Consider the following 13,995-nt stretch of genomic DNA (forward strand, 5'->3'; position numbering starts at 1 on the left):
CTGGACACGAACATTGGTGCTACTAACAGCCTTTACGTACGACCAGAATTTCTTTGGGTTTTGTGAAATATCATTTGACAATATTCTGCTATGGTAATCGTTGAAGACATCACACATTGCTCTTTTGACAGTCAAATATGTTTTATTCAGCATCTCTCTATCTATAGCCCTATTTACCAGGCAATTACTACAAAAGCACCATAAATGTATGTACATATATTTTAAATTATATATAAAAACAAAGATGAGGTGACTTACCGAACAAAAGCGCTGGCAGGTCGATAGACACACAAACATACACACAAAATTCAAGCTTTCGCAACAAACTGTTGCCTCGTCAGGAAAGAGGGAAGGAGAGGGGAAGACGAAAGGAAGTGGGTTTTAAGGGAGAGGGTAAGGAGTCATTCCAATCCCGGGAGCGGAAAGACTTACCTTAGGGGGAAAAAAGGACAGGTATACACTCGCACACACGCACATATCCATCCACACATACAGACACAAGCAGCTATTGAAGTAATGGTGTGCCACAGTCAAGCTCATCTGGGGCATAAATTTCAACTACAATTTGCCACTGTGGCCTGGCAGCAGAATTGGAATGTGACTAATCAGTCTCAGCTACTGTCTTCCCAAATGATAGAGAATGTTTGTACTTGCACTGGAATAAAAAGTGAAGTGCAAAAGCTGGTAACAGTTTCAGATATTTTAAGTGCGTGTGTGTGTGTGTGTGTGAGTGTGTGTGTGTGTGTGTCACCAACCATGAATCTGCAGGCGAGTGCTTGCCTTTCCTCTTTTTTCCCCATCCTGGAATTTCCATTATTGTGAAAAAGTTTTATTTCTGTGTTTTATTACTGCACAACCAGTCAACCAACATAGAAAGTGAGAACAATTTTTTACATGATGATGATGTTGATGATGACGATCATGAAACAAAAAATGTTCTAAATTTTTTTTGGACTCAAATGCCGGTTCTCTAAATTTCCACAATAATGCCTCACAAAAAGGTCATCATCTTCCCTCCAGGGATTTCAGTTTGAATTCACAAAGCATCTCCGTAATACTTGTGTGCTGATCAAACATACTGGTAACACATCTAGCAGCGCACCTCCTAATTGCTTCGGAGCCTTCATTTTAATCAACCTGACGGGGATCCCAAACACTCTAGCAGTACTCAAGAATGGGCCACACTACCATTCTGTAAGCCATTTCCTTTATAGATAAACTGCACTTTCCCAAAATTCTCCCAATAAAATGAAATCGAGCATTTGCCTTTTGTACTACCAATCTGACATGCTCATTCCATTTCTTGTCACTTTTCAGTATTACACCTAGATATTTATTTGATGTGACTGTGTCAAGCAAGCAGCATATTATTAATACTGTATTTGAACATCACAGGATTGTTTTTCCTTCACATCCACATAACATTTTTCTACATTTAGAGCAAGCTGCCATTCATTACACTACTGGAAATTGGGTGTAAGTCGCCTTGTCTACTCCTACCATCACTTAACAGTGACACCACCCCTTAACCACAACAGCATCAGAAACAGCCCTTAACTGTTGTCCACCCAGTCTGTCAGATCATTTATGTATATCGAGAGTAAGAGTAGTCCTATCACACTTCCCTGGGGACGCCATAGAGGACAATGTACTAGGGTCTATTACTTAAAAAAAGTCTTTGAGCCACTCACATATCTGGGAATCTAATCCATAAACTTGGACCTTCATCAGCATTCTGCAGTGGACCACCGTGTCAATCATTTTTTGGAAATCTAGGAATATGAAAACTGCCGTTGCTTTCCAGCGATGGCTTGTAGGATATTGTATGGGAAAAGGTCAGGCTGACATTGCACAAGTGATACTTTCTAAATTCATGCTGATTTGCGGACAGAAGCATTCTGTCTCAAGGAAATTTATTATATTCGAACTCAGTATGTGTTCAAGCATACCCGTTTTAAGGACTTTTGTCTTTAGTTATGTGGCCCTTGCTTTTACCTTTCTTATATAGAAGATTCACCTGCGCTTTTTCCAGTCACTTGGGACTTCGCACTGGGTAAAAGATTCACAATGAATGCAAGCTAAGTAAGGAGCCCATTGCTGCAGAGTACTCTTTGTAAAACCGAATTGGAATTTCATCCATACCTGGTGACTTACTTGTTTTCAAGTCTTTCAGTTGCTTCTCTATGCCAGGGATGTCTCTTTCTATGTCCTGTATTTGGGCGTCTGTGCAGCAGTCAAATGATAGATGTTTGTATGCTCTGCTTGTGTGAAAGATTCGTTAAATGTGAAATATAAAATTCCGATTTTGCTTTTGCTGTTTCCTATTGCCACCTCAGACATCAATGAGTGACTGACTACAAGTCTTATACCCACTTAGTGATTTTACAAATGACCAAACTTTTCTCAGCAAGATCTTTTACTAAGATATGACTGTGGAAATTGTTGTATACTTCGCGCGTTGGATGCACGAAATTCTACTAACTTTTGCGTGTCGAGATTTGCACATTTTTGTTTTAAATGAGAGTGCAGCAATCTCTTTTCCCTCAACATTCTTCAAATTGGATTATGAAACCATCATTCATCTAGTATGACATACATGTCCAGAGCGCCATTTACAAGCAGTTTAAACTTTATCCATAATTCCTCTATGTCAGTCATATTGGAACTAAATGGTGTCCATTCATTGCTAACAATTGCTGATCTGTTTTTTTACACTAAAAACTCTCCTAACATTCTTGATTTGTTTATTAACTTCAGCAACGATCATTACCACGATGGCCTCATGATCCTTAGTCCCCGTCTCTGTACTGACACTGTTGATAAGGTCAGACTTGTTGTTAGCTACAAGTTCTAAAATATTTTCATTGTGTGTTGATTGCCTAACTAGTTGTGCAAGGCATTTTCAGAAGATGTGTTCAAAAGTACTTCACAAGACTGTCTCTGTCTGTACTACCTGCAGTGACTCCATAGACATCCCAGTTTGTGCTCAGTACATTAAAGTCGCCACCAAATAATACTAATACTAATTTTCCGCACTGCTAAGTGCTTCCCTTGAATGATTCTACAGCTATTACCGTGGAATCAGGTTACCAGTAAAAAATCTAATAATTAAGTTCATGTAGGCCTGCTTCTTGTGTCCAAATAACTTCACAGTCAGACTCAGTTTCGACCTGGTGTGTAATCTGTCTTTACACTATACATTCCATGCCTCACTAAATATTTCAGACCTTTCTGCTATGGGTTTCTACCAGCTCTTCCAAGAATAATTTGAGTGCAACTACTTTCCTGGAGGGCAGTAAGTTCAGGAAATTTGTTATGAATACTTTGACAGTTTTCTGTTGAACATAATATCTCAACTTTGTACATGATATGATTTTTCTCTGTGTGTATTGGCTGGTAAACATTCATCAGAGGACCTCAAACTATCACCTAACCTAAATACTACACAAGTACTGTGCTACTCAAGTAACTGCTTCTTTTGTAGTCACCCTGACCCATTAAGGGGAGTCTTACTACTCTCCACCCCATAATACTGGCCCATAAATCTGCAGCCATGACAATTACCAAATCAACAGAGCCTCCGCCACTTGGCTGCAAACCGTAGGACCCTGATCAATTCTGGGTACAGTACTGCAGAGTGTGAGCTCTGCTTGCACCCCGCAAATGAGGCCAGCAATCTTCACCACTTCTTCAAGCTGCCTGCAGGAACTGAAGATGGCCTGAAAACCTAAGAGAAATGCATCATTGGTGCTGACATGAGCAACAACTTACACATTAATTGCACCCTCAATAGCTACAGGCAGAGCTTTGTGCACATCTCAGACGATGGCTCCGAGCAGATGGGCTGAGTGCACATTGGAATTGTTTCAAGCTCTGGACACCGTTTCCCTAACGAGCTCCGTAAAGTGGCTAAAACAAAGGAGCTCCTGACAACTAGCAAACCCCTCCCCTCATGTGTCTGCTTGGACCCTGCTGAAGGAATGACAAGATGTCCACTCGCAGAGTGAATGGGCAAGGCCAGATGTCGAGCCTCCATATTGACTCTCCACCTCGAGGGACGCAACTGTAAACAACCTGCCACTCACCCTGCATTGTGTGCGGACACCCCCCACCCGTGCAACAGGTACCGCTGGAAGACGCTCCAACATCAGAATCCATGGGCAAAACCAGTGATACGTGACAAGTTCCACGTGTTGTGCCAGTTTATTCACTGCTGTCACACTGTGAGGCAACAGCCTGTAGATGGCTGGCAGCAGCCTGCAGCTAGTTGACTGTGGCTATAAGCATCTTCAGCTGTTCACAAACTGCAGCCAGATCCTCCAGTGTCTGCACACAGCAAGCACACACCCCACCCATCTTACAATATTAAAAATTAAACTGTGGAAACTAACAGAAAAAACTAAATACGTGACTTGTTGATCACCTGGCCCTTCACTAATGGAGGCTGGCAGTTGACTGAGCTGTGGTTATGCAACTGCACGAAAAATAGCAAAGAATTTAAGAATTAAACTTTGAAAACAGACAGACTTGATAGTCTCCTGGTGCTTCATCAGTGAAGACTGACTGCTGACTGACCAACCTTAGTTCAGTTTAGAATATAACTCTTTGGTGTTGCACATATCTTTCTCTTTCACATTTGAAAAATGTAGTGCTCTATAACATTATTTCTTGAAATGGTCATCATGAAAGTGAAACAATCTATCCTTAATAAGGCAAATAAGGGATTCACACTGTACCCTCCTGACCTAATACTGGCACAAATTGAGGTCCCAGGAGATTGCAGTTTGATGTCTCCTTATGGGTGTTTTGAATGTTTATTCTGTTTCTATTTAGTAATTATTTAAAGATTAAATCAATGTGTGACATCTCTCTTCTTATCTTTACAGGCTGTCAGTGGGCTAGTTGATCAAGGACAAGATAAAGGTAAGTTTGTGACCAAGATATGTCTTGAGTTAATGTATTTTTACTCTTTAGTGGAATATATACTTCTACAAATTGAAAATGTTTGCCAGATTGGGCAGTACCTTGCCAATTTCACTATCCAAGTATGCCTTAATGACTAACTCTTAACTTCAGCTTGCCAGTGATGACACTCCATACTTACCAGCCTTAACAGAACTTATATCACAGTGTTGCAATGGTCAGTTATAACTTAAAGTCAGCCTGTAAGGCAAATTTGAATAGTGAAAGTGATAGCACACTGCCAAGACAGGAATCTTCTTTCCAGCTCCTTACCTGCACACATTTTTTTATAGTAAGGGTCCTAAGGTGTGCTCTTGGTGAATAAATAAAGTGAGGTGTATCATTTACCATGTGAAAATCCCACCTGTGAAGCTTACTAGAATAATAATGAGTACATGAGAAATTATAAGAGAAAACCACAGGAACAGCGCTAAAGTCAATGAAAGGATTTTTTCCATTAGATCTCAGTTTTAAAAAATGTAAATAAAACATGATCTTGCTATTGCTGTAGCTAAGTCAGGTGAAAATTAATTGGAATTTTAATAGATAATTTGCTTGTTTTGCAATTGTAGTACCCATCTCCTTAAAGTGTTGTATTTTTTTCTGTGTTTTCCAGTGTTCAGGCTTCAATCTGTATAAATGGGATCCTTATAGGATAGCTTCATTGTCTGTATATCTGTTTGTCTGTCTTTCTGTCTGTCTGTCTGTCTGTCATGTGTGACTGTTAAAAACCCTTTTTCTCTGGAACAGTTTGCCAAATCGAGTTCACATATAGTCATGTACTAAGGTTTATGATGCCTTGGTGGTGTAAAAATTGTAAGCTTTTGTATCAGTGCAATCAAAAGACGCAGTCATTAATGTCACATATTTTGATACTTGCAAACTCACTCACCAAAACATAAAGGGTGCTTCCTGCTGACCTAGACTCATGAAATTTGGCAAGAAGCAAGGTTGCACAGTAAAAGTAAAGTAAAAATCTGAAACTTGTTAAATTGGAATTGTATCACAAAAAAATATCTTTTTATATCTAAACATGCATTGCATTCATCATCCATCAAAACCATGTTGATGAACATTACTGCATGCAAACGTAAAAAGTAAGTTGTAGTAATGTTTTAATAAAACTGATGTTAACTGCTCGCATATTTGTCTGCATGCCTGGACAAGTCTGAGGAACAAATGTAGTGATGTTTGTAGGGTCTTTGAATTCCCAGGACCAGGGCAAAAATCTTTGATGTTCTCAATCCCCATGATGGATGAAGTATAGCACTTGCCCTGCCCCCTTCTTTTGCCCATAATATGAGTTTTTGTGTATCTCACATTGCCATTTTGACACACAACAATTTTTAGGTAAAAGCTGTAATAGTAAATTACATAAGTTTGTTTTCTAGTGCATTTCTCATATCATGGCTGTTGAGTTCCAGCATTTTCATCACTACTCAGTTTTACTGAATTGCAAATCTACTTTTAATAATACCAACCGGTGTGATGCAGTGATGAAAGACTGGACTTTCATTAAGGAGTTTGGCGACTCAAATTCTCATCCAATATTTTCCTTAGTTTCCTTAAATCACTTCAACCAAAAGTCAGAATGGTTCCTTTGAAAAGGACATGGCCAAAAATTAAATACCGATGGAAACAACAATCATGTCAGAGAGATTCCAAATTACAACATTATTAATAGCAATGAAAAAAAAAAAATCAAGCACAACAATTGAAAAGTATGTTTACTTGAGGGACTTATAACTGACAATTAGCATGTCACAGTAATACCATATATGCCCCGGGTCAACTGGGAAATCCAGGAAATACCTGGGAATTTTTAAGATTCCTGGAATTTTTCAATTTTTTAGTTTTAAGTTAAATTTCTGTAATATTGCTGGTATGAAATGATAATCTAACAAAGAAATATACATACGCACTAATGCATAATAATACTGCAGAAATAAAATATAAATGAGAAAATAACACCAAAATAAAACTTTAGTTGCAAAGAAAAAAGTGCTATATACAACAACAAAACACAGTGCTCAAACAAGCATATGTCAATATCAAAAGGCTCTTGGACAGAGACTATGCAACAGTTCAAAATAAAAAAATTCCTTTCGATGAGCATGATGTCATAAGTCTTTATATTTATAACTGGTCACAGGAACATATTGCAAATGTTTTTTTGAGCAGCATTACTTTCAAAGTAGATTCCCTTTTACACAAGATGAATTATGTTCGATGTGAGATTGTGCGGTGAATTTCTTAAATCATGAAGTGTTTGACTCTCATTCAAAACTTTACACTTTGAGGATCAGCCATTTATGCCATTATTTAAAATTTTACTGGCACATTTTTGTTTGATATATCTGAAAGGGTAGCACATGCTAAAAAAGAGCCAGCTTCAAGATTCGTTTTTGATATTTGTTTTAGTTCTTTCATAGATGACAAATTATGCAATAATGATGGCAAAAAGTATAATTATCCTTAAAACAAAAAATTGTGAGGCCAGTTCTTGAGCAATTACACATATAATTGGCTTTTCTATGGAAAAATCGAAGTGCTCAACAGAATGTGTTCAGCCAGATAAGCCATGAAATGTTCGGTGCACAGCAGTGAAATTTACAATCGTGTTTGTTAGAAATATTCAGCTGCTGCAGTTTGAGCTGTGCTTTTAGGATCCTGCCTGACAACACACTCAGAAAAACAAAAATTTTTGATGGCCTGTATTCTGTGTGAAAGGCGAGTTAATTTCTCTCTTTTTTTATGAAAGATATCATCTAGTAGTCGTATATTGCAAAACAAGAATATATATTATCATACCATATTTTCTCAAATTCAGAGTTCACTGCCCGGCCACTTGGAGCACTATTATTTTCTCTGTTTCCGTGTTGTAGCATAGGCATCGCACTTCTTATACTTTGGTGTTCTGTGTTCGGAAAATACTGTGCAGTATTTGGTGACTTTCTATTTGTTGTTGTTGTTGTTGTTGTGGTCTTCAGTCCTGAGACTGGTTTGATGCAGCTTTTTATTTATAATTTCGTAATACTAAAATGTACAGTGTACATGTTGCTGTGTATTAAAGAAACCTTTACCATTCAAAGGATTGATACATTTTTACAGCTCCAAGGGAAAGTATAATGTCACTTAACATGGAAGAAAATGTACTTTCACTCCTGGGTACAGCATATTTTCACCCAGAGAAAAGCGCATTTTTAACTGGAAAGTCCGAGAAATATCCAGGAATGTACACCCTGATATTGTGTTTGTGCTTGCAGCAGCTTTATGTTAATGGGTAGCTTGTCTGTCTATACAGTTAACCTTTATTTCTCCTGAGATAGATTATTGTTATCTGCTCTGTAGGTTGCCTTTTGTTTTCCTTATGAACTCAGATTTGGAGAAAAAGTTGTTGTCATCACAAAGGTGCTACAACTGCACTGTCTGCAGTTGAGACTACTTCTCTCTGATTCTTTCATCAATTTCATATGGATTTTTGCCCAGGTATAAATCCATGGTTCCAGTGCCACAACGTTCAAAAATACCGTTTGTGATAAGTCTTGTCCATATGTCAGAGATAGTTATTTCAGTGTCAAGTACCATGTATTTTAATGAAAATCAAAAGACATTGCAGGACAATTGTTATTTGATCATTGGTCACCTGTCTTTCATTATGCACTTAAAAAAGATGCACCACAAAGCATGGTACAGAAATCAGTAGTTGTGATGTACGTTTACGGACAAACAAATGATTACGATATCAGAAAAATAGAATGATTTATTCAAGGGAAAGAAGTTCAGAAACAAGCCAGTAATGTGTTGGTCCACCTGCAGCACTTATACAAGCGGTATTTGGCTGGGCATTGATTGATGGCATTGTTGGATGTCCTCCTGTGAGATATCGTGCCAAGTTCTGTGCAGTTGACATGTTAGATCATCAAACTCCCAAGGTGGTTGGAGGACCTTGCCCATAATGCTCCAATTGTTCTCATTTGGAAAGATTGCTGGTGACCTAGCTGGGCAAAGGTAGGGTTTGAGAAGCATAAAGACAAGCAGTAGAAACTCTCACTGTGTATGTAGGCATTATCTTGCTGAAATATAAGTGCAGGATCACTTGCCATGAAGGTTGACAAAACAGAGCATAGAATATCGTCAATATACCGCGACACTGTAAGGGTTCTGTGGATTACAACCAAAAGGGTTCTGTCATGAAATGAAATTGCTCCCCAGACCGTCACTTCTGTTGTTGCCGTATGGCAGGCAAGAGTGAGGTTGAAATCCCATCACTGTCCAAGGCATCTCCACACATCTTCATGGTTCCCTGGGGCTCAGTCCTAAACAGGGATCACCACTGAAGACAATTCTACTGAAGTCAATGAGATTCCAGGCTGAAGAGATGTCAAGAGGAGCCCCGGACAGCAGTGGGATACCAGCTTGATTGTCACCTGCCACACGGTCCGAGAACCAAGGGTGAAGGTTGGAGGTACCATTTCTTTTCATAGCAGGACCCCTTTGGTTTCATCCATAGTACATTTACAGCACAGTGGTATGTCGACGATAAACTATATCCTGTTTTGTTGCTCTTCAAGCAACCCATCCTAGGCTTTCATTTCAGCAAAATAATGTCCACCTGCACACTGCAAGAGTTTCTACTGCTTGTCTTCATGCCTGCCAAACCCTGCCTTCACCAGCAGTGTCACTAGATTTCTCCCCAAATAAGAATGTTTGGAGCTTTATGGTCAGATCCCTGCAACCGACTTGGGAATTTTGACGATTTGGCACATTATCCCTCAGGAGGACATCCAACAACTCTATCAATCAATATAATTGCTTGCATAAGAGCTAGAGATGGGTCAGCGCATTATTGACTTGTTTTTGAACATCTTTCTCTTGAATAGGTCGTACAGTTTTTCTGAAACTGTTGTCAATTCATCAGTACATGTACGTCACATCTAAATATCTCTTCCAGTTGAATAATTCCTTTGTGATGCGTTGTTTCTTTCTGTCTTATAATGTACTCCACCACAGTATAAGACATTTGCAGCTTTTTTATTGCAGTGTTGTTGCATTTCTGTGCTGTTTTTCTGCCAATTAATCTCTGATAAGCATAAAAAAAACCTTTGCTTGACTAATATGATCATCGAGCATTTTAAGTGGATGACCTTACATTCCATGGAATTTTTTTCAGTCTTCTTCAAACATTTTTAAAAAGAACATGCCTTTTAAAATACCAGTAATTCATTGTGACACGTTTATCTCTCCCAACAATCGAGATGTTACATGCCAGTGCAGGTCAAAGAAAGTCCTTCACAAACAAGTTTTTTCTAACTGCTTGTTTAAAAATATTACTTTGTGTATTTAAAAGAGTAAAAAATGAATTCCACAAAAATATAGGCACTAGTATGAAATATTGGGGTAGTGCCAGGGCATGATTCTTTTTTCTTTTTAATCTATTTGATTTTTTGGCCATTTTGTAGGTATTAGAGAGCCATAACCTGAGAATTGACTGGGAGGCTGATGAGGTACTATGCAGTTGAAAGCCTAAAACCTCAAAAAAAATCCTGTCTATAATAGATCATTCAACTACAGTTAGAGACTAACTAGGTTGCTTTCACAAGTGTTGAAATTTGATCTAATGACTTTCTAATACATTCCTCATTTACATATAGGGTTGATAACTCTGCTGCCAGTTCATTTATTATTGAGACAACTACCCAACATTTTCAGACAGTCTCCAGCAACAACAATTTAAAAATTTCTGGCTGCTACTTTAAGAAAATATTGTGGGATTTAAACAAAGTGATCTGGCAACAAATTCATTTGAAAACGTGAAATGTCACATGTTTTACACTGTGAATGACAGTATATCACCATTCTTTGAGTGAATGTTCAAAAATCGTAACTACACTCGTCATTAAAATTGTGCACATGCATCAGAATATAACTTACATTTTGTTTTATTTAGTTATGTATGAATTTTTCTGTTTCTGTTACTGCTGTTTTTCTTGAAGGAAAGTGCTGTATAATGTAAATATACAAGAAATTCATTATTGTCAAGAAGCTATAAAGGCTTTTTTTTTTTTTCAGATCGCAACAGTGAAACAGAATCTCAGACAGGAAACAGTGGTAGTGAGGACAATGTAGCAGGAAAAGAATCCGGGAAGGCTACTGTTGCAACCAGTGCCCCTTCAGTAGTGAGTGTGCCATCTCCCGCCGTAACTGCAAGTGCGTCACCTGTGACACCTACAAGTACATCGGTAGCTGCAGTCAATGGCCGATCGACTCCTTCAGGAGAGAGGGATCGTCCAAGTACACCAGCAAAGGATAGTTCAGCTGCCAGCAAAGAGAATCGTCCAGCTCCTAACAAAACTCCAGCAGTTGGAGGAACTACAGTGAGCAGCACAAGTTCTGTCAATGCTGCCAGTTCTGGGAACACATCTGCCAAGAAACCAGTTGCAAAGAAAGCACGTCACCGATGACAGGCTGATGAGGAGGACTGAGAGAGACTAAACATCTGTGATGAGATGAAAGTAACTGGGCTTCTGGGTCATCACAGTTGACGAAAGAGTACAGCAGGTGCACATTTGTACACCTGCTCAAAATCTGTTTCTAGCACTCGGATCTATTGTTATTTGTCTCTCTTATCAACAACACAGATTGAAATTAAAATTATTTTCTGACAATGAAGAAATAATTTGAAACTGGGATTTAGAGCCACTACTAACTGCATTCAAATGGATATCAAGAGCTACTAAATGAATTTAAAATTCTTTGCTGTAATAATTAGTATAGAATACTTCCACAGTGAGAAATGGGTTAATTATTAATTGTGTAGTACAGGATATGCCAGAGAGTTGTAACTGTAGAGTATGTGACATTACTGAATGCGGCTGAAATGCGACATTAGATTTTAGCTAGCAGTCAGGTACAAGCATGTGATATCCATTTCTAGGGAAAAGAAAAAGTACTTATGCCGTATTTTATGTTCTTGTTTAACTGAATTTTATTTACATGATTCGAACATAGCTATGTTTACTCTTATTGACGCAATCAGATCTATCAAAATCATTGTAAAATGTTATGAAATTGTGTTTTACGTGAGTGCCAGTGTGCCTCTATTGTTCACAATAAAGAAACTTCAAATGTACATAGATATACGCTGAATTAGTGTACATTGTTAAATATTTCTACTTTTATAGTGACAACATACCAACGTAAATATTGAGTTCATAGTTTTCAGTGTGCTGTATCGTTAAATTTAGATACATATAGTATATTATAATTTAATATGTTACTAAAGAGCTGTGAGAACCCTACCTGAAATTATCCTGAATTATATTGTTAATAACATATTTGTGATTAATACTTTTCATGAATTGGGTACTTACACAAATAGAACTCTTCTTTTAAAATTTTATCATTTTGTGACATGAAAATGACTGGTATTAAATAAATTCAAGTTTTATATATTACACTCTTTCAAGAAGTCTAAAGAAATTGATGTAGTTATTGTTAAGTACATCAATTGGTTAAAAGCCTGAAATAAAGTTAGTGAAGTCTAATACCACCACTAAATATTATAAATTTTATTCTAATATATTCACTTAACTTGGTTCTTTCGATTCCTTTTTGCAATTACCTTGTGGGGAAAATCATTCCTGGCTAATACTGTTCATGCTTTGTTGAAGTTTCTCACTATTATCGAAAGGCACTCAGTTGTTTTGTAAAGAGAAATTTTAATTCCAGAGACAATTTGTTTCGTATTATAACAAACAATGGCTTGTGAAATAGAAAGTCAGAAAAAAATGTATAAAAAAGCATTTCAGGCAGAGTAATGTTTGTAACTAGTGGGCACTGCTATACACTTGAGATGTCTCGGTATGCTGTTCATCCACATAGCTACTGTGCCTACCTCTACCTTGCCCTTACAGCTTCCATTTGCATGAGACCCAATTTTAAAACTGATAACTGGTCTCTTGCAGAATGATACTTAAGTAATACAACAATAGCCATGAGGGTCACATTGCATCGTCAGGCACCAGCACTAACAGTTTTAAACTGTCAGAAACGTTGTAGAAAGCATAAATAAAATTAGGTCATCATTGGGGGTTCAGTTGTTTGCTGGCCTGTTCCATCTGTTAGCTTTTTATTTTTACCGAGTGCCAAGTTGTGTGTTGCCCACCATCTGCATGTGTTCATGACAAGTGTTGTGGTATTTAAAAGCAACTGTGAAATTCTTTGTTTTGATGCCAAAAGAAACACATCCATATTTGGTGAAGTTTTGCGACAGTCAAGAAATGGGCGTACAGTACTTCTCTTGACTGAAGGTATACAAAAAAACAGACAACATAGGATAACAGAAGAAAGAATATGGTATATGAAGAATTTACTGTAAGAATGATTCCTGTAAGGTGGGTGTGCCATTTTTTGCTAAGTGATGCCAGAAGTAAATGCAAAAGCAAATTTTTCAGCAATGTTTGGACCATCTTATAAAGAATCCAGCTCATAGAATGTCCAAGTTATTACTGTCAATGACTATACTATTTCATCAGAGCAAAAATACATGGGCTGGAGATTATTGGTCTAACACTAAAGTACAATAATAACTAAAAATAATCTGCACTTGGTTAATAACGTGTTATTTTTTTTATACTGTGGTGTATGCCAGTTTGCCTTTTTCCCTTAGTTTTGTGGCCTTATACATCATTCATATTTCTCTGCAGTTATGAAGTGCAATATGACACTAAGTTGACAAATGAAATAGCCTAAGTGAAGAATAAATAGAAAAAGTTGATCTACTTCCTCTCATACATCAACAAATGTTGAACACTGTTGTATCTCACCTGCACTCCACTGTTAAAGCACAACTAATGCTAGGTATGTAGCTACTTTACTCAGTCAATGAATTACTCTCTCAAGTGTATAAGATGTAAATTGCAAATAATAACTCCTCCAGGGCAGAGCTGATTGCCATGGCATTACCATATTTACTCGGCTACAAAGACGAAGCTTTTTCCCAAATTCATCATTCGAAAACTATGAGGTTGT

At 37.7% G+C, this 13,995-nt stretch overlaps 1 protein-coding gene across 1 annotated transcript in view; it reads left to right on the top strand.

The window, feature by feature from the left end:
• The window catches only part of LOC126418512 (chromatin modification-related protein MEAF6), a 54,594-nt gene extending 42,194 nt beyond the window's left edge, over positions 1 to 12,400 (top strand). The window contains exons 3-4 of the mRNA XM_050085311.1: positions 4,887 to 4,923; positions 11,035 to 12,400. Coding sequence (XP_049941268.1) covers positions 4,887 to 4,923; positions 11,035 to 11,426 — 429 coding nt within the window. The 3' untranslated portion in view covers positions 11,427 to 12,400. The remainder of the gene's footprint in view (positions 1 to 4,886; positions 4,924 to 11,034) is intronic.
• Positions 12,401 to 13,995: the final 1,595 nt, after the last annotated feature.

This window comes from Schistocerca serialis, chromosome 9 (assembly GCF_023864345.2).
Source record: "Schistocerca serialis cubense isolate TAMUIC-IGC-003099 chromosome 9, iqSchSeri2.2, whole genome shotgun sequence".
Lineage (NCBI taxonomy): Eukaryota > Metazoa > Arthropoda > Insecta > Orthoptera > Acrididae > Schistocerca > Schistocerca serialis.